Source organism: Cryptomeria japonica, chromosome 6 (assembly GCF_030272615.1).
Source record: "Cryptomeria japonica chromosome 6, Sugi_1.0, whole genome shotgun sequence".
NCBI classification, from domain to species: domain Eukaryota; kingdom Viridiplantae; phylum Streptophyta; class Pinopsida; order Cupressales; family Cupressaceae; genus Cryptomeria; species Cryptomeria japonica.
Window position 1 is genome coordinate 190950304 of NC_081410.1, and position 22248 is coordinate 190972551.

At 35.4% G+C, this 22248-nt stretch overlaps 1 protein-coding gene across 13 annotated transcripts; it reads right to left on the reverse strand.

Annotated features, from left to right (window-relative positions):
* Positions 1 to 436: 436 nt before the first annotated feature.
* LOC131077634 (inactive poly [ADP-ribose] polymerase RCD1) lies at positions 437 to 20818 on the reverse strand. 13 transcript variants are annotated; one of them, XR_009113621.2, is made up of 11 exons: positions 18160 to 20818; positions 17760 to 18001; positions 17518 to 17627; positions 17105 to 17281; positions 16884 to 16994; positions 15363 to 15449; positions 3956 to 4102; positions 3500 to 3566; positions 3380 to 3417; positions 3165 to 3240; positions 2540 to 2887 (listed from the first exon to the last, which is right to left on the reverse strand). XR_009113621.2 is itself a non-coding variant. In XM_058015179.2 (8 exons), exons 1-7 carry the CDS (start codon positions 19656 to 19658, stop codon positions 2804 to 2806), a joined length of 2310 nt encoding a protein of 769 aa, XP_057871162.2. In that variant the 5' UTR covers positions 19659 to 20816; the 3' UTR covers positions 437 to 942; positions 2769 to 2803. The 13 variants fall into 13 exon arrangements, 2 of the variants coding, with proteins under 2 accessions (XP_057871162.2, XP_057871161.2); XR_009113616.2 differs by lacking the exons at positions 3165 to 3240; positions 3380 to 3417; positions 3500 to 3566; positions 3956 to 4102 and adding exons at positions 437 to 688; positions 845 to 942; positions 1421 to 1479 and having other exon boundaries at positions 2769 to 2887; positions 18160 to 20816; XR_009113615.2 differs by lacking the exons at positions 3165 to 3240; positions 3380 to 3417; positions 3500 to 3566; positions 3956 to 4102 and adding exons at positions 437 to 688; positions 806 to 942; positions 1421 to 1479 and having other exon boundaries at positions 2769 to 2887; positions 18160 to 20816.
* Positions 20819 to 22248: the final 1430 nt, after the last annotated feature.

Genomic DNA, 22248 nt, shown 5'->3' on the forward strand with positions numbered 1-22248 from the left:
TGAAATGTCGTAAAAATCTCATTGATTCAAAAGGTTTACGAATAAGCTCCCATAAACCTGAAGTCCACCCTTTTTCTATGGTGCTTATGTGCAATTTCCATCTTAAATCGCATTCATTCTCCCTTTTTCCTGGGAAATTTGGGTTTATGAACCATTATTTGGACATGGTGCATAAGTTGACATAACATATTGGTATCTAGGTGGTAAAGGCAAAATTCTTATTGACAAACGACCCTTTATTTGAATAAAAATTAATCAAACGCAACATAAAGCAAACTCTAATACCCTGTCAACTACTATCGAAGTTGCCAATAAATAATGTTCTGCCTCATCGGTAACTACGCAAATGCTCGCAAAATAAACATTTAGCTGAGCGCCCGTTTACTTATGCTTTGACAATAGCCCAAAAATTAAAATATAAAAAAAATAGTGCAAATTAAAAAATGAGTAACGGGCACTCAAAACAACTTTTAAATGGAGCGTTCAAAACATCAAGTAATTTACTTGCATTATCTCACTATCCTTTTGTACTTCATAAATTTGGATGCATCCGTTCGTATAAAGGCCTTACATAAAACCAAGTAGATAAAATTATACAAGTAAATGCAAAGATCTTACTTTTATAAATCAATCTGCAAAGTTGGGGTGGTATGTTCGCCATTCAGTGAATTCGGGTCTAGTCACTTTCCTATCATTTAACATAATAAGATTTCTTTACTTTTCAACATTCCATAAGAACATATGAAGTATTACACTTCAGAATGAAGTTAAATATCAAATGCTTCAAAAGGAAAAGCAAACTCACTGAAAAGAATACTTGCAAATGATAAACACCAAGAATAACCTTCTGAAAGCCAAAATAGACCGCCTTTAATTTTCATAAAGAGCACTCATTGCTATATATAACGTGCATCCCATGCAGACGCAGAGTTCCTTCTTACACTGCAGGAAATATTCAACCATCAATATCGGGAAAAAAATGGATTATGAACATCATTATTAATAGCATTTCACATAATAAAAAGCAATTACAACAATAAAAAAAACATTGTTAATAGAATGTTGATCATGAAGATAGTGAAATATTCGACCATCAATATCGGGAAAAAGATGGATTATGAACATCATTATTAATAGCATTTCACATAATAAAAAGCAATTACAACAATTAAAAAACCATTGTTAATAGAATGTTGATCGTGAAGATAGTGAACGATAAATATCGCCATATCTATTTGGACGATTGTTCTGATCATGTGAAAAAAATTATTTTCTTCAATAAAAAAAGTATAGCCATATCATTAGCAACCTCAAACTCGATAAATTCGCCCAGTTTTTGTCGTACAATTTAAGCAAAATACAACTTCATCTGAAGCAAATCAACAATCACTCAAACTAAGCGATAAACAAGCCATCACACCTGTAGAAAGAGCAGGTAGGAAGAGGCATACTTTTTAACTTGAAATAGTTCACAAATTCCTGCATGAACAATGGGTTAAACAGTAACTTTGGAATAAAAATGTATGCCAAATATAGTAACTGTTATTTTGCACGTCTCTCACAACACATACAAGGAATAAGAACCATCAGAATTTATATATCACTAGTAATTATGTCTGTTTGACTACTTCAAATGTAAAATTTCTTCATGCATCACCTAAAACAATAGTGTAAAATAAAATGAGTCCCAACCACCCATGTAGATAGATCTGCGAACAGTAATCAATTATGATATGACATTTCTAAAATATTGAGAAAATACTAAATTAGATATTTATCCCGGCTGTAAAGCAGAAATGAAGTTGAATTTGAACTGCAATAACCATTTTCAATAGGTGTAAAATTTTAGTTATCATATCTTGAGCTGTAAAACCATCGTTAGAAAATATTTTTTTTTACTAGAAATATCTTTCGAGTGAAGTTACACGCATCTATATCTCATGTCTGACCTAATCCTTACAAACATTGCTGGAAATGTGGTTCATAATATATTATACAACTAAAAATCTTACCCAACATGCCAGGTCTGTAATAAAGAACAAGAGAGATCCATGTTAAAATATAGAAAACAATTTTGAAAAGAAGATTCACAAGCAACGGAAAACTTTCTTGGATTACAACAATTCCATTTGCTAACCCCATCTTGAAAAATCAGAACATATTCAATGTCATCAAAATCTGATGTCCGTTCCAAGAAACAGAACTGGAAAAATATTTATTTATCACATCCATCATTTTGAACCACTCCAAGATCCATCATCAGGTTGAGGAATAATAAACATATCAAACTCTGTTATCTATATTTCCTTGTTTCTCATCCTAATGGTAAACCATATAGAGTGTGATTCAAAACGTAAATAAATGAATACCAAGTTTTTTCTAGAAGCTCTTCAAATAGATCTCATGAACTGTGAAATCTGGGTACGTACTTAATAGAATCCTTTTGTGAACCAGGATTTACTAAGATTTTACAAAACCTCAATACAGGTCAATACATAAAGAGAACAAATAAATTTGAATAGACATGACCAAGATTGAATGAAAGACCAAACAAAGCAAATCAAATTCATTTAATTTCAGAAGAAACAAATACGAAAACGTCTTGAAGTGTCAAAATGAAGTAGTCCATTTAATCATTCTCTCCATTAGAATGTTCCATTAAGTAGGGCACAAAATACAGAAGCTCAGAAGTTGCAGACCTCAAGTTGATTGGACATCATTGCAACCTGAAATAATTACAACTTGACATGTAAGCACGATAAACCTACTCAATGCCTCTGCTGTATCAAGAACGCTAGAAAAACTATTGCTGAAACTCCCGTGCATTTGCAGCTCTGATAGTAGTAACCTTTGGCAATAAAACTTGAGATCCACCGTCCTGTATTGCCTGCAAGTATTGCTAATTAATCAAAACCTATGACATATAGCAATTGTGTAATCACTACAAAAATAACACACTTATCCTATCATATTTGTCTGCAATTAATCTCATCAAAAACCATGTAGTTTCATGCTACTTAGCATACAGAAAAAATGTACAAAACCAAACAGACAAACTCAAATTCATATTTTCCCATCAGAAACAAAGGATGAAGATTAAACTAGTTAAAATGTGTCTTCAATGGATAGAGTGAAGTAGTCCATCAAACCATTCTCTCAATTACAATTTTTCATTAAGTAGCCACAAAACACAGAAGCTCGGAAGCTGCAGACCACCAGTTGCTTGGACAAAAGAGCATTCTGACAAAATTACAATTTGAGATCAAGAATTGCATTATGATGAAGTCAAAAGAACACTACGTAAGGCATCCACTATATCAAGAATATTATAAACATATAGCTGAAACTTGCGTGTATTTATAAACATGATAGCAGAAACCTTCAGGATTAATCTTGAGATCCATTGTCCCGTATTGCCTGCAAGTTTTGCTAATTAATCAAAACTTATGCCATATTAACAAGGTAAAAACAATCTGCAAAAAAAAACATAAATGCACACCATGTAGAGAGTATTCTCTCGTTTATCGTCAATCAGTAATAATTTATTCCTATCCAATTAGAAACCCCTGTTTGCTTTTCCAAAACACATTACAATATGTATCAAATATGTAATTAAGAGACTATAAAAAAAATCATAGCTAAATACTACAGATAAAATAATTTTCAGGAAGAACCCAAACAATACATGCATGTGTCAGCAACACAGGGATCAAAATTCAATGTTAGGGCAACCAATAATAATTTAGATATCAAAGTTCCAACTTGGCATCCAACTGCCAATGCCATATAGCTTCAAATGCCGAGGGGTACTCTTTAACAAAAAGAATGGCTGTAATGTGAGGAATAAAATTGATTGTTACTGCCAACAGTTGTAACCAACATTCTCATATTCAGCCAATTATTGTGAGCAAAAATTATACAATACTACCAAAAATTATAACAAAATTTAGCATACTTGACCCAATTATTCAGTTGCCAATTCCTTTTGCTTCAGTCTAATGTAGTTCATAACTACAAGAAGGCGCTGGTTGGAGTACTTCGTCCTCCCCATTGAAAATTAATCACTCCATATCCATCTCTTAAAATGATGATGATATTGAGTCTGCATGTTCAATATTCAACATTACATTTGCCTGAAAGACCGCTGAGAAGATAATCACACTAGACTTATTAAATTAATTAAGAAGTGTTCCTTCCCCTGAAACTAAACGGTCCATGGTTTTAAGAATAATATTGCCCCTTGCTACCTTGTACTGGTCCCATTTATTCCCTAATTTACACAGTTTAGACCAATAGCTAACCACCCACTGTAACCGTTTAGGAATAGCATCCACCAAAATTATTTAAATTTTCTATTGTACTTCATTATTGTTAAAAAATAATCATCTGCCACACATCCCACAACAGGCCTTTGGAATGTAAATATTCAATATCTACCATATCTTTGCAGTAGGGAAAGAGGCTAGAGGGTGAGAAGCCCAAAACATGGTGCAGTAATTAAATTTATTAAAGAGTGACCACCAACTAACTAAAAAGGCGTTACCATTTTGAAAATATTATGGACCCTTGCTCTCTAATCTGCTCTGGTTTGATTCCTAATTTACCAATATTAAAACTAGAATGATGATTACATTGGCAACAGATAGACTATTTGAGAAAAGGCATCCAATACTTTTTTGGACCCCTTGCGATGCCCATTGCCCTAATCTTTTCTTGGAGGATACAGGAAACTTTAATTGGATGAAATCCTCGGTGGAAGAAACTAGAACCATCACCAAATACATCTATAATACAGTCTTTGTTCTTCATCCAATCTGTCTTCTTCAAATAAGAAGAATCCACCACTGTTCCACAGGGAGGCAAAAACTAGTACTTTTCAGGACTACAGGATACCAAGGGGATGTTCCCCCACTAGCCCCCCATCACCACTAATAGGAAGGGGACATCCTTGGAACATTTCCCACAAAGAGGGAATATTTCTAGACCATCCCTCCTGATGGAAGCATTGAGGAGACAACTGGACATCCTTGAGACTGCTCAAAAAGTTCTTCAGGTTTCTCAAACATCCCTAAAACTACTAGTCATTCCCACTCCTAAAACCTATGTTACCAAAGTCTTGTGTTTTGGATCTTATAGGAACAACCAATGGCAGTGGCGAGCAGGAGAGCCCATCCAAGACAGCAATGGTACAGCCCTACTGCCTAGAGTACCCTATTAAGGCATTGAGGGATTGCCAAAGCATCATCAAGACTGCTCAAAACTTCTTCAAGTCTATCAAACATCCCTGAAACCATTGGTCATCTGACACAACTGAAACCTATGTTACCAAGTTCTTGTGTCTTGGGTCCTGTTGTAGGATCAAACGGGAGTAGAAATGAGTGTGGGAGCCTCTGTCTAAGGCAGCCAAAGAAGGGACCTACTGCCCTGTGTACCCTACAGGTAAGACCCGAGTCAGCAAGACCATACCCAACCACACTCAGGTCAAGCCCAACTGATCCCAAGAAAACTCATGTCCAAAGGAGTTCAAAAATGCCTAAAACGTTATTATAAAAATTACAATAGACAATGTATTTGCTGATCCTAAAACAACCTAAAAAGACATTGCTGATATATTCTGCTGTAAATATGTTGTTGCTTCTTTTAACGGATGTTAAATAACATAGTAGGCTGTAGACATAAAGTTTCCACAGTCCATAATTGTATGGTGTATGTGAGCTTCTGGATTTGACTGTTTGTGCCTTTTAATTATCAACATTTTGAATCATAATCTATGATTTGGCTGTTAAATAACATAGTAGGCTGATTGCATGAACCCAGCATGGCAGTGTAAAACAAGCCAATCTCATTGTTTCTGGATCTCCAGTTTCATGTATAGAGGAAATGATACTATAACACAAAGCAAGAGGCAAAAAATCATGCAGAAAGAGAGAGATATATATGCTTCGTTGTGGAAGAAAGAACATCCATTTTTATTATTGATATCAGCCAAATCCATGTTTCAAGAACTGGCACAGAAATGTCATTTTTGTGGATAGGACAGCTTTTAAGAGTAACAAGCAAAATCTGAAGGTGAGGTGGAAGAGACATCAACTCCCGCGAACTATTTGGATCTGATAGTCTACACCTAATAAAAGAACAAGCAAAGAATGCTTGGACCAACACATTCTCCACAAAAATGGTACACAAGAGAGTTCAGTTAAAGACATTTAAAAGAAAAAATTGGATCTAAGCTATCATTTCAAAACCAGCAAATGACTAATATAAGGATCCAGCAACACATGGTCTGAACTTTGAGTACCACTAGAAAGCAATCAAAATTAGCATGTGTATAACCTACTTCTTGTACTTTCCAAGAAAATCAGAAGATTATGCCATCGAATACTTTCACGGTTCACCAATTACAAGAATAGAGAAAAAAATGCTGAGAAAGGTCAAAACGGCACCTACAAAATAACTTAAAAACATACCAATATTTAAATATTGTAAAACAGGAAATGCCGAGTTAATCAAAGACCATTGGGGAAAGGCTGAAGAAAACTAAAATGCCCAAGAGATCCTCTACCCTAGGACCAACAGCGGATATACCATCCCTCTTTGCCTCATGTGACCTTCCGCCATCTCATATGAGGAATCCTGTAAGTGTTCCCCTTCATCATGCCATCCTTATTCTCCTTCCTATGATTAGGCTCCTTAATCCAATGGTCAACCATTTAGAGGTTTTGAGGCAAATCTGCAATAGATCATCTGGAACATCCTTCCCTTTTAGGCCCAAGGGCAAGGCACTCCTTACACCGCCTTGGCCTCATGGGAGTATCAGTCACCAGCATGAGGTGGTGTGCCTAGAAGAGGACCTCAAACTGTTTCCCCTCTTTGTATTCCCTCATTATCTCTATCATGGTTGTCTGCAGCATTTAAACAGACATGAATAATTACACATTATAGTCTGCATTCCAATATAAAGGATCGACTGAAAATAAATAGGATCACATTATTGCATCCTTATTATTCATATGTAAATAGATATATATAGAATCACATCATATTGCCTACCACCAGATCACGAGTATAAAACTTAATGATTGTATACCTGAATCTGGCTACCTTGTATCAAATCTCTTCTTGTTCGATGCTTATCCTTGGACTGCTGAATGTGCTCTTTATATCTCTCCTTCGGTGGCTGAGGTTTATGATCTCTTCCTATGGACACAACTGCTAGAGTAGAGGCATCTCTTTGTTTGCTTAGTGATGTCTCTTCATAACTGCACCCTTTCTTATCTTAGATTAATTTATTTACTTAACGAGTTATTTTCCTTTGATAACCCATTATTAGGTGGGATTGCTGCTTTTTAGGGGATGATCCAATATAATATATGTTTGTTTAATACTTCGTAATTTCCCTTGCATACGACATGTATAATGCGGCTGTTGCAAGATTCATAATTACTGAAATTGTTAGGTCTTACGTTTGTAAGACAATTCCATATTGCAGTTTTGCTGTTTATCTGATGTCAGATCAGGGCATGACAGTCTGCCCTTCCAAAATCGCTTGTCCTCGAGCAATAGTTGAATGATCATAGGGTCTAATTTGTAATCCACCTTTCACTATGCTACTCTGATATTATCATAAGTTGTAGATTTGAATTAAGACTTATGTGTTTCCTCCTCCAATTTGAATGTAAGTTATAACCAGTACTTGGAAACTGGCAAGATTTAATTTAAGACAAGTTTCCACACATCTTCAAAAAAACAGAATGAAGGTCATCTTGTAACAGTGCTAATTGTATTTGAAAAGATTGATTAGGTTGGCCATATGTTTGCACATTGGATATATTTGTGAGTTTTCCACATGTTAGGTTGAGGATTAGAAGCATGACATACATCTAGGTAATGTTCCATAAGAGGTTTCAAGTTCACATTACAATTTTTATTGTCAAAATTGGTTGGATAATCTGTTTCTAGATCTTGAGGATGTAAGGGCATCATAACTACAAAGCTCCATTTGTTTATTGCCCTTTCTTTCAATTGGATGCACTTACGATCTCCTTCATCATACCTTTATTTTCTTGTTTGGATTTCCGTTTGCTTCTTTGTCAGACATTGCCTCTATTTTACGTATTTGGCTTCCCTTTCCACATATGAGCCCTGGTTCCCAGTTCTCTTTGCACTTGTAACACAAGTTTTTTCACAAGCTTGCTACGCTGTGCCTTTGACTCAGTCAACACAAACTTGAGCCTTGAACTTTTTTAAATAACTCGTGACAAAACCATGCATTATAAAAATTGCAGAAACATAGCACTTTGAAAAAATAAATGTAAAATCACAATTTTGAATGGCAAATTCCTAGACTAATTCAAATGAACGTAAACATGAATAAACATGTAACCAAAGAATCAAGAAATGTAGAAGAAAATTCAATAAGATCGAGAAAAAAAATACTGAAATTCAAAAAAAAAAGCAGAAATATCCCTTTATACAGTCACCAGAAGTTGAGTGGAGAGGAAATGTTGCAAGTCAGAAGTAAGGTTGCGCAGGGTTTATAAAGGTAAAAAACTAGTGGTTTTTATCTGCATTTTGGGAAAGTTGAAGACATGGCTAAGCCACAACTCACATTAGAAACGTAGCAGTGAGACCGAGTCACAGGCTCACCAGGTACCTGCAAATAAATACTCATGGTGAGTCTGTGCCTCAGATTCACACCTACTCGTCTACAAGCCTGCTGGCAATTTCCTTGGGCATCAAAGCAATTCACAAGTACTTGCAATATTCATAAGTATTCAACAAGTTATTGAACTGTGATGAGTATAATCTCATGGAAGTCAAGATGACTCACGTCAACAAACATGGGGATCTCCATCAGACAGTTAATCTATGCCAGGAAAATTATATTCTTCTCCATGGAAAAATATGGTGAGTCTGTGCCTCAGATTCACACTTACTCGTCCACAAGTCTGCTGGCAATTTCCTTCGGCAACAAATCAATTCACAAGTACTTGCAATATTCATAAGTATTCAACAAGTTATTGAACTATGATGAATATAATCTCATGGAAGTCAAGAGGCCTCAGGTCAACAAATATGGGGGGCTCTCCATCAGACAGTTAATTTCTGCCATGAAAATTGATATGCTTCTCCATGGAAAAATAAAGTCTGATTTACTGATATCATTAATCAACAAATAACATATTGAGCAAAATCTGCTTCTCCTGTGAAAAAAATCAATAGGAACCCAATGAGGTACATCTATCATGTGGGACTAAGCTAAGTATTCAATCACTCTCAAATTCATCAAAAAGATATGGTAATAGTTTTAGTATCAACTATCAATACAATTCAGCAAAGATTTCAGCGTTTGCCTCTTTATGTTTCTTCTACCTGGCAATAGGAACCCAGAATATCATTTTGGAAATTCTAAGAGTCCTGCTTTATAGTATGATGCTTGAGAATTTAGTTCAAATTCCTTGGTTTGTGGATAGAAATTTGACACTTATTAACCATTAATACAATCTTTCTGCCCTTGCAGTCACAGTAAGGTCTGTAAAACAGCAACATAGAAGGCTTAAGCTTACACCATACCAAGACGTGTTTGAAAGAGTGTATTGACTTGTACCAACATGTGGTTAAAACATCAATTCTGAGGGGGTATGAATTCACATCACGATGTCCTCATCCTCATATAAGTAACAATAACTCTTCCATAAAGGCCCGAAACATGATTGATTCCAAGTATAAAGATAGCATGTGTTCACAGTTTCACACCATAATATTACACATGGAATATTTGAACCACGAGGCAATGCAGACCTGAAATCGTCAAGGTTGTTGCCTCGAAGAGTTGGTCACACGGTAAAGGAGGGGCTCCGATGAGCTTTGGATTCATGGATCCTCATTTCTTGCAGCAAAATGTACACTGGGAGCCTGGATTATTGCAAACACAACAAGAGCAGATTGGGTCCTCTCCAGTATACATTTTCCTTGCAGCAATATGTGGGCTGTGGGCCAGCATTTCAGCAATTGACAACAGGGCAGATTGGGCCCTCTCAAGGATACTCACAATCTAGTGTGAACCATTTTGTGCTACTCTTCGGTATATGAAAGTTTTTGAGGGGAGTTGGAGCAGGGACTCAAATATATTACTGGAAAAGTACTCTAACAAAAGGCCATTCTTACTGCGTCCAGTAATTTGTATATCATGTGTTGGGCACAAGGCCACAGTTCTATGATGTGTATGACAAAACCCTTCTATCTATTTATGAACAATTGAAATTTTGTATATGCTATAAATTTCCTATTCTTTAATTGCCATCCCAAAAACACACTCATAATCCCCTGCCAGCAATAACCTGGAAATTCTGTGGAACCTATGGAATATGCCATCGGCCATGACACCTACAGAAAATCACCACTTCTCTAATTACCAGTATTATAAATTATCAATTATACCCCATATAACCATTGACGCATAGTTCTCAATATATGTGAGACTATTCTCAGGAGGTAAACACAATTTCAGCAAGAAAATATGTGCACATTACAACCAACCCAGATTTTGTTACACAAATAAACAACTAGCGACAACATTGTCCCCCAACTGATGGGCTTGCCATGTCCAGATTAATTAGCAAATAGAGACTCCTCAGAAAAAATGAAGTTAAGTCAACAAGCAAATACTAAGGTCTGGAACAAGAGAGACGTTTGGCAATGACTTTCTCCTGCTGAAGGCTATGCCTGCCAATCTGAAAACTGTGCAAATATGTATAAGGTTAATTGATTATGATGACTCCAAAGCTACAGAAGTACAGAAATTGACACAGAACTCTCAACCCTAGAAGGCAAGGAAGACCTGCATCCAAAACAAAAAATCTCGCATATTTTATGGATCAGTGCAGCATTTGCTAATAAATCTCTTTTGAATACAAATCAAATCAACACAGTTTAGTTGACTCAACTCAAGGATATGCATAATACATACAACTCACAGATAATTAACCAGGAAGCTGCCCACATTTTCAATTAAAATCCCAAAGAAACTGATGACAATCAAAAATCATGTTAAAAAAATTCTCTGCAATTTCCATTGGATTATAACATAAAAGAAAAATTAGGCCATATTCCAGAATCCAACGAATCAGTGAAACACATATCATGGTGTTATTACTCCAACAGGGATTCAACCCCAGACCCTTGTCACATGATAGTACTGTTTCATCAGGACTTTTGGAATTTAAATCAAATCTATTCTGATTGAGGTAGTGGAGGAATAGAATTTAAATCAAATCTGTTCTGATTGAGGTAGTTGAGGAATCCCACAATAATCAACACATGTCGATTGAGAAATATAAAAGCAACTACCATAAATCAATTTGAGTAGTTTCAGCAGCACGAACTTTGCAGCAAGATACACAAAACAATAATGGTAAACCACCTAACCCCAAGTCAGCAACTTAGGCAAATGCTGAAAAACTTAGATTCGAATTTATTTCCTTGACGCCTCACTCAATTTCCAAAGGTTTGAATTTTCCACTTCATCTAAAATTCTTCCTGCACCTGTTTGACAGCTTCTAATAGATATAATCCCGGCTAAACTGGGTCACTGGGCTCAGTCATGGATTTCGTTTGTGGATCAACTAAAACAATTCCCTCTTCAGGCCATTCCACTATACTTCTCATCAGAAAAAACCTAAGTTGCTGAATCGTGGGATTTTCAGGTGATTCCAAGTACAAAACACACTGGAACCAGATTCTGAAATGAATCTCCTGTGGGTGCATCCGGGTTTCATGTTTTTATATGCCAAAATGTTTATGAAATGTTTAGCGATTCTAGTTTGATCTTTTTGATATTCTTAAGACCTACAGTGCTGATTAGTAAACTTAGAACTTATCTATCATGAAATTCTAGTTTGACCTTTTTTATATTGAAAACTGAATTTAAATTAGTATGAATGTTTCAATATTTAAAATTACCTGATTCAGCAACTTAAGAAAAACAAATAACCTGAAAATGTATGTATCCAAAAAAGAGTTCTTATAGAAGGGATTATTACATGAACATAATTTAAGATATACACTTGTATCTTGGGATATAATCAACCCTGCACAGACAGTGACAATGACTCAATATGAAATTCATTAGGACAATGCTCAAACAAACAGGCAAACATGATATGTTCTAATTGAAGATAAAGGGGTCAATGCAAAATAATTTGCATGTTGTGGAATCTGGAAATTAGAATCTCTGATCTTCTGGCTGCCAAAAAAATTGCAAAACTTGAGGATCTAGATTCAAAAGAATTCAAAAAACATTTAAATAAAATGCAAAGTTGGACCCTAGACAACAATTTTTTCATCATCCATGTTGATAAATATGACATTGATAAATGGCAGTTAGTTTCAGTTTTTGTTTTAAACGACTCCAAACCCAGAGACTAGAAGGCTGTGCAAAATGCTTCTATGCAAACCTCGTACAGAATAAATAGTATTCTCTATCCTTACCATGATAAGGAGAAAAAAGTCTCAAAATCTTAATTGATTTCCACCCTCTTCATTATCTTCACGAGTACATGATGTCTTCCAGTCATCAATTGCAATATTTAAGAGGCTTTATGTATTCCAGCTTCCACATAATAAAACATCTTTTAATTCTTAAGATCTTCATTCCGGAGTCTACAAAGCCATTCATTTGCATATGCAGAACAGTCAACTATAGTCCCTTCAATTTCGCATCTACCAGCTCCATTAATCTTCATTATCTTTAGACCTACAATTACATGATGTCTTCAGCTCACTATTGCAACATGTGAGGAATTAAGCCAAGTCTTGCCAATCTTGTAACTGCCACCACAAGAAACAAGTGTAATTTATGCTCACTGTAATTTATGCTCACAGGATGATTTAAATATCGAAAGAAACAGGTATGTTGTTAACAAACGAGTTTCCAATCAATTTTTGGCCATCCAATGAGAGCAATGGACAGTTGACAGGTTTAAAGAAATACTTGCTCACAGGTCTGGCTTTAAAAACCTACTCATGAAGCTTGCATAGAACTATAATCTTAGTAGAAGTGCGCAAAAACAAAAAGAAGTAGCATGCACAAACATAATCAACCAGCTGCTGCCTTTTGAATTCACATTCAATCACTGCATGACACTATGAACATTGTGCACATGTTACACAAAAACTCAATTGATGCAAAGCCTTGTGCAGCAGACAGAGTTCTGCATATAGACTTGAACAATGATCAAAAACCATTCACATTGTGCAATAATGCTAACAATTGTAGAGATCATACAAAAGCTTTCACAGTAACGCACAAACTGAATTGTGCTTGTCAAAGCCAACACAAGGCACACAGAAAACTCTAATTGAATATGGAACACCAGAGCAATAAAAATAAGCCATGTCATAAAACTTTGGCTAAAAGATTAACCAAACTACACACAAAAGAAGCCTTGACTTACTCCATGTCTTCATAAGATGCCTTTCGAACTAGATCAAAGGCCAAAATCTTGTTTAGTGTCATATGAGCAGCATAATTCTAGCTACAGCGTGTAACATGGATATAGATGTTATGCTTATGACATCCACAAATACAAAGGATAAACTTTGGTGAGATTAAATATTTCAAATTGGGCATTAAATTTAGAGATTAAAGGAATTGTAAAAAGAAAAATTATTTTGGACTCATGAAGCTTAGGGCTCAAATGCAATCACACAGTTAGTACACTTATCTAAATTAATACAAAGGTTGATTGGATATTCACATTAGTCTCCCACTCTAGCTCATAATATCTTGCAAGTGGAAACACATGTGCTAATAGCAAGCAAATCCAATGAACAATGGAACACTCCAAATCTCATGACTGCTCCGACTTTACATTTGCTTTAAGGTCGCAATTTGCAACTTGATGATTGATGAACCCTCTATGCATGCTACAACATGTGGCCTTGCACATACTAGTCCAAAGAGCTTCTGTATGCAAAGGAATGCCTTAGCTGGGAGGGGTTTGCTACAAGCACGAAGGTTGCAGCTCCCCTTCAATGCAAGCAATAACTATATAGTTGGCTATATGAGCTTCGATGGCCTTCTTGCCAACAAGTAACTAAGGAAAACTATAGCATCAAGATCCACTTCATTGATGAACAACAATCCAAAAATCCAACATGTAAGAAACAAATATGCAATTGAAATAAGAAATGGATATCTTGGTGTCCAACTTGAAAGTAAGGTGCAGAATCAAATACACGATGACCTTCTTGCCAATAAGTAACTAAGGAAACCATTTCATAAAGGTCCACTTAATCGATGAACAACAATCCAAATATCCAACATGTCACGAACAAATGTACAAATGAAATGAAATATGGATATCTTGATGTCCAACTTGAAAGTAAGGTGAGCAATCAAATACATAGGGTTAATGATTAAGTTGTCTTATAAGATATTGAAATATGCTCAACTTCAGATCCATAAACATTAAAGCTTAGTTTTGTTGTTAACATTTGATTTGCTAGTTAAAGTTGAAACTCATTTTATTGTCACCATCAATCTCTTGTGCTATTGCACAAACAATTTAAGATGTATGTGTGGGTATGATACTATAATGCATATTGGTTTATGAAGCACACATCCCTAATGTTAGAACTATGCAAAAAAGGAAATTTTTCAATATAACAGTCAATGGTGACATTATCACATGCAAACCAAACTTCAGTTCAACCAAAGAAATTGATAACATATGGATGCTACTGCCAAACTATTTCCCTAACAGAATGTCTAAAAAGCAGAATTTTCTTGCTGAAGAATTCACTGTAAATATATTTCAAATTACTAGCACCTCTTTCATAAATTTCAAACAGGGCATTAGAGTGAAGATAATGTGAAGATTATCCGTGAAATCCACCATGCAAAATATGCTTGCATTAATCCCTCTTACTAAAATATTGAGCATTCACTATAGATGATTCATTTCTTTTTATCAGTTGTTTCTTGGCATCTGACCCAAAAATAAGGGAAACTGGTTGTCCAATTTATGACATTATCACATGCAAACCAGATTGGATAAACAATACAGAAGCATGTCAGCTTCAGTTCAAAGAAAATGATTCCTTATTACATACAACACATGACTGCCACTGTATATCCCTACAAGAACATCGCAATAGCAGAATTTCATTTCTGAAAATTTTGCTATAAATATATTTCAAACAACTAGCATCTTTTATCAAACAAGAAATTAGAGTTACATAATATATAGATCATTTATGAAATCCTCCATACAAAATCTGTTCACAGTAACCCCCTTTATTAATCATATTGAGCATTCACTGCAGATCATTTACTTCTTTATTCAAATGTATTTTGGTACCTGACCCATAAATAAGGTAGATCGATCATCCATGTTAATTCTCTCTGAATCAAAAAGAGATTGGGGAACACGCTTTGCTCTAGTCACCTGCATTTGATCACAAAAGTATTTCAAAAAAGAAGCCTTTTACCTCTAAACATGTCTGCATGCAATTTAAAAAATATTTTACGCTCCGTAACTTACATAAAAATTGAACAAGAAAAAGAAAAACCAGCATGCTATCAATCATAACTAGGCTGGACATAACAACATGTGTACCAATGATAACATATTACAAACAATGGATTGGCCTAGTAGCTAATCCAGGTACTTGCCATACAATGTGTACAGTGTCCAATCCTTATCAAACAGTTACACTTCCACCAAAAAAAAAACCATATTAAATAAGAAATTATAAAGACTTTGTGATCAATATCTTATATAGAAAAATTAAAATACCATAATCTCTAAATCTGATCAATTTGGCTAATGCGTGCAGGGCGTCATCAAAAAACATTTTTCTACATCCAAAGTTACATGCAACTTCTTTACAGACACAATAAGAATTGAAGGAAGAGGGGGATAAATTAAAAAAAAATAAGACAGGTAAGATATTACTTTTTTCTGTACGTTATGCAGACCTGTTTATTTGTGATACCTAATTTGTAAAAGGAAGTGAAATCATTTTTTAGATATTTCTCTCAGTATCAATAGTAAAACAACCATAATCTGCTGGGTTTGGCTAGTGATGTCCAACATAAAATAATAGAAACAATTTTTTTTAAATACATGGATATATAAAATGACATAAAAAAAATTATTCATTATAATTAGAAGAGGCCCACAACAGGACAATAACTTCGTAGAAAATAACAGAAAATGCATACAAGACTTACACAATTAGGAAATATGTAAGAACAAATAATCAGATAATCCCAGTCATCTTATTTAGGGTAACACTGAGAAAACTTGAAACACAATTTAGAATCAACAACAATCAGTATACCACCCATGAGAGATAGACACAGATCAGACCAAAACTCCAAAGAATGGAACCCTAGAAACTGAAATAAAATACCAACAATGATAAAGAAGACTCATTTTGAATATATCAAGATTTCTGCTGCAAGAAATTGTACTTTTATCTTGTAACACTGAAAACAGAACTAGTTAAAAGCATTAAACAAACAGATATATCATATTACCAATGAGAAATAAATATAGACTAGACAAAAAACTCAAAACATCTAAAACATCAAATAAGCGCAAATATGGCTTGCTAAGTAAACGACAACAACAGTGTACGAAGTTGTGACCAGCACTAAATAGAAACATCCTAAGTAACAGTGTATCTAGACATGGACAGTTACGTTCAATCTCCAGTTATTTAGTATATTTAAATACAGACAATTTCACAAGGTATTCAACCCGTACAGGAAATAAATTCAACATCCCTTTTTATCAACTTTAACCAAATTTCAAGGATGATAACTCAAAGCATCCAAGAATACCATATCAAATTATGCTTAGACAATAAAATACCTGTCCTTTAATGTTTCGTCCTTTAATGTTTCGAATAACTTCAATCAGCAACTTATCACCAGCAATCATCCTCACCTTCCTTATGAACATATCTCTGCTAATTCTTCCTGCCTGACAATTATAGCCAGTGTATAGATCTAGTCTTATGTGCATTTACTCTAGAAACTACAACACTAGCTCTACCTCAATGACAACAGAAACTCTGATAAACAATGATCTACCTTGTACTGAGTGTATTGACGTTCCAATAATTTAATATGAGCTGTAGGAAGAAAATTTCCAATAATAGATAGTAAGTCCATAAATGGCATGTGACCTGAACCGGGCATTGGCACAGATTCTCTTCTAGGAACCTGTACCTTATGCTGGTTTTCTTTGTTGTTGTCTATGCAAGGCTCCTGGAAACCAATTAAGAAAGCATGTGCTAAATAAGTTGCTCAAAGGAAAACCCTTAGATGATAAGTGTGTAACACATATTTATCAATATAACTGTGAGATTACTATTAATTCATGTTCCTCTGTTCTTGCTGATGTGATTCCGGAAACCAATAGATATGAACATTGATTCTGAATCAAACAAATCCTATTGCCAATAGAAAAGCAACTGTGCCGAGTAAAGGCCATTTTAAATTACCATCTCATAAACAGAAAATTCATTGGCTACTTGAGTACATTGCAAATCACTCCTCGTATTTCTGCAAATATCAGAAACGGCTTCATTTGCTTTCAATCCATCTGAACAAGCTGTAACATTCAAAACACATTTTTTAGGCAATTATTTTAACTCTGGGCATACAACAAATACAACTGTCCAGGTTGCAGATTGCTTATTATAGCATGAATGAGTAGATATAAAAAATCACAATTCAACAATACCAGTGGACTGGTGAGGAGCCTTAAAACTGACAACATATTCTGGCAAAATGTGTGTATTCATGTGAGTGCTCCATACAATGTAATGCTTTGGATTGCTGATATCATTAATGCCAGAATCAAACTTCTCACAGCTGGGATGAAACTGATGAGAGCCAAGAGGAACTTCCTCAACATTCCCCAAAATAACTCGGCACAACACAACATACTGTTCACCATTACTGTCTAAGTCTGAAAATGGAACACTGTAGAGAATAAGCAATAATAGTCAGTCAAACATCCCTTCTTAGAAGAAGAAATATGTATTGGAGAAAGGAATCTTCTAGAATAAAAAACATGTAGCGAAAGAAATCCACACCAAACCACACCACAAGAGATTATCTTTGAACATAATCTTTCATACCTCAAATAGGAGCAATCTTCTGGAGCGAGATAAACACCAAAACCATATGCCGGACCACCATCCAGTAACCTGTTATTGCTAAAACCATGCAGTATAATTGATGATATACTTGTAGAGGATGCCCCATGCCATGCATATTTAACATTTGCATTACCACGAGAATTTCTTGTTATCTCAACCTGCTTGTTGAAAACCTGCAACCGAGCCTGTCCCAGCCTACCTGTATGTGAATTTCGATAAATACCAGTAACATTGGTTGCAAGTCCAATTTTATTTAGGCCAGTAAGGAAACAATTTTTCACAGGTACATACTCTTTATCGCAATCCACTAATTTGATCAGTTTGTCTCCCAGCTGTTCAAATTCACAAGTCACAAGACTAGAACATTGTTGGGATTCAGAAAGCAAATTGTGATTAATGACACCACCCCCAACCTCATCACGCGATACCTGGATACCGTTCTCCAACTGTGTTGCACCTGTGAAGACCCTGGGCAATGTTGCATTCTCTAGTTGGCTTCTTGGAAGCTTAGACATGCCTGCATCCAAAAGGCCTCTGTCCAATTCATCTGTACCTGTTCGCACCTCAGTTGATGTTTTATGAAGAAAGTGCTTTGCTTTGAAAGCATTTGTTGGTAACTCACTCACAGGCTCTGGCTTTGGATCCTTACACAAGTTTGTATTTCTTAGATCTCTATCCAATTCATTTGCACCAGTGCGGCCCTCAGATGAAGATTTCTTGATCAGTCCATCTAATTTAGGGCCATTCATTGATACCACATCAGCCACAGGCTTCAAATTTGGAACCTTGGTCAAGAGCTTAAAGTCACCAGGAAGCTTATTTATCCTTGTTTTCGAAACTCCGAAACTACCCGGAAAACAAACTTGCTCAGTTTTCGAAACCTCCATATTAGCAGCAACTGTATCACAATTATCAGCATTCGAGGCCTCAGTTGGGCTTATTCGAATTTCAATCTCAACCTCAACTTTAGGAGCAAATTCTTCATCGGCGTTACCCTCAATGATAAATTTAGGGAAAAAGCATGATCCATTCACATCAATCCAGGCAATGGACCTTTGACAGCCGGCCCTCAAATCTATTTGCAGCATTCGCAAAAAATCAACGAGATATGGTGAACCATCTATCACCAACTCTACAGTGGGCATGCCAGCCAAAAACTCAACTCTAAGAGAATCCAAAACTTGGACAGAAAAATCATTCCATGAGCCATTCCAAAAATACATCACCCTCATTGGCACTGAACTCTTACGAAAATTCTCATAGTTATGCAACGCTGCCTTGCCAGAACAGCACTGATACACACAACTACATTTCGAACACTTGTCCTTGCCACGGTTAATTCCATTTTTCCGTCCCCACTTAAATGTTCCTCTTCCTGAGGACAAGAAACTATATTTATTTCGTTGTTTTAGTTTCATTTGAGCTCTCTCCAAAATCTTTCTGCCAAGCCGACAGAAATGCTTCTTTTCGCACTTCATCACAAACAACACCAATTTACACCCCAAACCGTTTCAATTGCAGTGCGATTATTTACAATTTCACTGCAACACCATAATCTACAACAACCCCTAACAAGAGGTTAAACTATACACCAAAATCTGATGCCACATTTTACATCAAAACGAAGGCAAACAACATATAGAACAGAGAATTGCTTCCAGCTTGCAGTATCATTATTAAAACCCCAACAGAACCATAAAACAATCCTCAATAGTCAAAATGTCATTTCGCCAAACAAACCCCAGTTCCACCATGAAACGACCCCAGCAAGACCAAAAAAGAACCCCCCAAGTTACAGCGCCAATTTGGAGTCCCAGAATTACAAAAGCCTGAATGGGTCACTACAAACCCAAAATTAGCCACGAAAATGGCAACACCTCAATTGCACCATAAAACAACCATAACGAAGCCATAAAAGACCGACTTCCAAAGGGCAGATCAAGTCCTAATTTTAGAAATCGTAACGAGATCATTTCAGGGTCAGATTTAGCACCACAAAATTCAAACCCACGCTTTCTCCATCAGACGGCACTATATGAAAAATCGCTTCCTAAACTACCATGTTTTGGCACCCTAATACAAACCTAAATTTAGCGCACAGCCAAATTTAGCAGAGGGTCAAGGTTATACTGGAAAGTCATCATACATACAATTGCTTCGTAAATATATTTAAAGGGAACTTATCGGAGGCTCAAATTTTTCAAGACTCCACCCAGATGCCCTTAAAATGCACAAACACAACCAAATTGGAGGTCGAAATTTTAGATTCAAAAAAGAGCGGAGACAGAGAAGCAAGGTCAAGACTCAGAACCTGCAGGTCCAACGGCTCAAGTGAAACAAAAAGCTTTCCACCTGCAAAGCCCCTCCTCCTTCATTCCTTACTGGCCTCCCACGCTACACGCTCAGCAATTCAATAGCAATACAAACCCTAGCTCCACTGTTGCGTCCAAATTGCCCTTCTCCTCTATGTAAATATATATACGCGTGCGTATACGTTCTACTGTGTTTAACTGGTCTAAAAATCAGGCATTTATTATTTATTACCTAAAATTTTAAGCGGCGTGAGAGGGCGGTTGAGCAAAATGGGACTTGCCCCTCAAGCTAACCGCCCTTACGACCCCTTTTTGTGGTGTAGAGATCAAAACCTTAGAAAGTTGTGAGTATTTTGGGGTTTGGCTTGCTTGCTGAGAAAGCAAGCATCTTTGTCGCCCTAAGCGTTTAAATTTATTTATGGGGAAAAGGCCCTCTAAAGCTTTACCAAGTCAACCCGCCTATTGACATTGCGGTCTGTATTTGATGATTCTTTTCACTTTATGATTTTGAAGTTATTGTGCTCACATTTATCTATTTTCATTTCAAGTATAAAAGAGAGAATGGTTGTACTACACATTTTTATTAAAGAATAAGAAAAAGAATTTTTGTACTAGACTTTTGTTAATTGATTGTATAGATCTATGTTGGTTGTTTTTCGTGGTTAGATTTTCTAATATTTGATTGTATAAGTCTTAGCACGTGTCAGATTTTTTATGTTAGTTTTACTTTATGTGTGGTTTGGAGGTGTTGTGTTCACATTTGTCTATTTTTATTCCATGCTTAAAAGAGAATTGTTGTGCAAGATTTATGTTTCGAAATCATGTAAAAAGATTTTTTATTTATATTGATTGTATAGGTCCAAGCATATATTAATTGTTTACATTTGATTCTTTTGTAAGTTTATAGGAATGTATTGTATATTGATTGTATTGACCCGAGCATTAGTTGATTAGTTGTGTTGGGCTATGTAAATAATTGACATGTGTTGTGCCTGAGCCTATATAATGAATATTACAAAACCTCCTTCCAAGCATTCAAAAAAGTCTCGTACAACAATTCTCTCTTATATGATTGGAATAAGAATGGGCGGATGTAATTCTCCATGTAAATAACCAACACGTGATTGGAACTATGCAAACAATATAAAAAACCTCCTTGTAAGCTTCCCAATAAAAACTTGTACAACAACCCTTTTTTTATGATTAAAATAAACTAAAATTGGGTAAAGGTGACATAATACCTCCAAATCAACATAAGATTAAAAGAATCGATAATGATGCACAACAAGTTAATAGGTGGGTAGGTTGACTTAGGGAGCTTTAGAAGGACGCTTTCTCATAAAACAAACTAAATGATATGCCTAACAAGATGATTGCTTTCCCAATAAGAAAACACAAAAATATTGTATTCCCCACATTTTGCCCTTTTTCTAATACATTTTGTGTGGATCATAATTAAATCTAGTCCTAGCATATTATTAGTTTCGACCTCCAAGAATACTAATGCATCTATTGTATCCAATTTATTTTTATCATTTTAGCCAATCATTGTATAGCATTAAAAAATTTGAGCAGCAATCCTATTGTTTATACTTACTTTTTTTAATTGAAAAATTTTTAAAAATATATTTATCTTTCTCTCTATTGTTGTAGGTCGGGAAATAGTAGTACAAAAATGAAAGTATTATGCTAAGAGGCATCTACAATGACATACAAATATCCGTAAGCAAAAAATTGATTTTGAATAAATTTGACG

Bases quoted from the DNA above. Each gene is read 5' to 3' on its own strand.
- LOC131077634 (XM_058015179.2), bottom strand. From the start codon at position 19,658: ATGAAGTGCGAAAAGAAGCATTTCTGTCGGCTTGGCAGAAAGATTTTG. The intron at 18,002-18,159 runs GTATGAAAGATT...TATTCTCTACAG, and splicing joins GAAGATTGCTCCTATTTGAG to TGTTCCATTTTCAGACTTAG. The intron at 16,995-17,104 runs GTAGATCATTGT...TATAATTGTCAG, and splicing joins GTCAATACACTCAGTACAAG to GCAGGAAGAATTAGCAGAGA.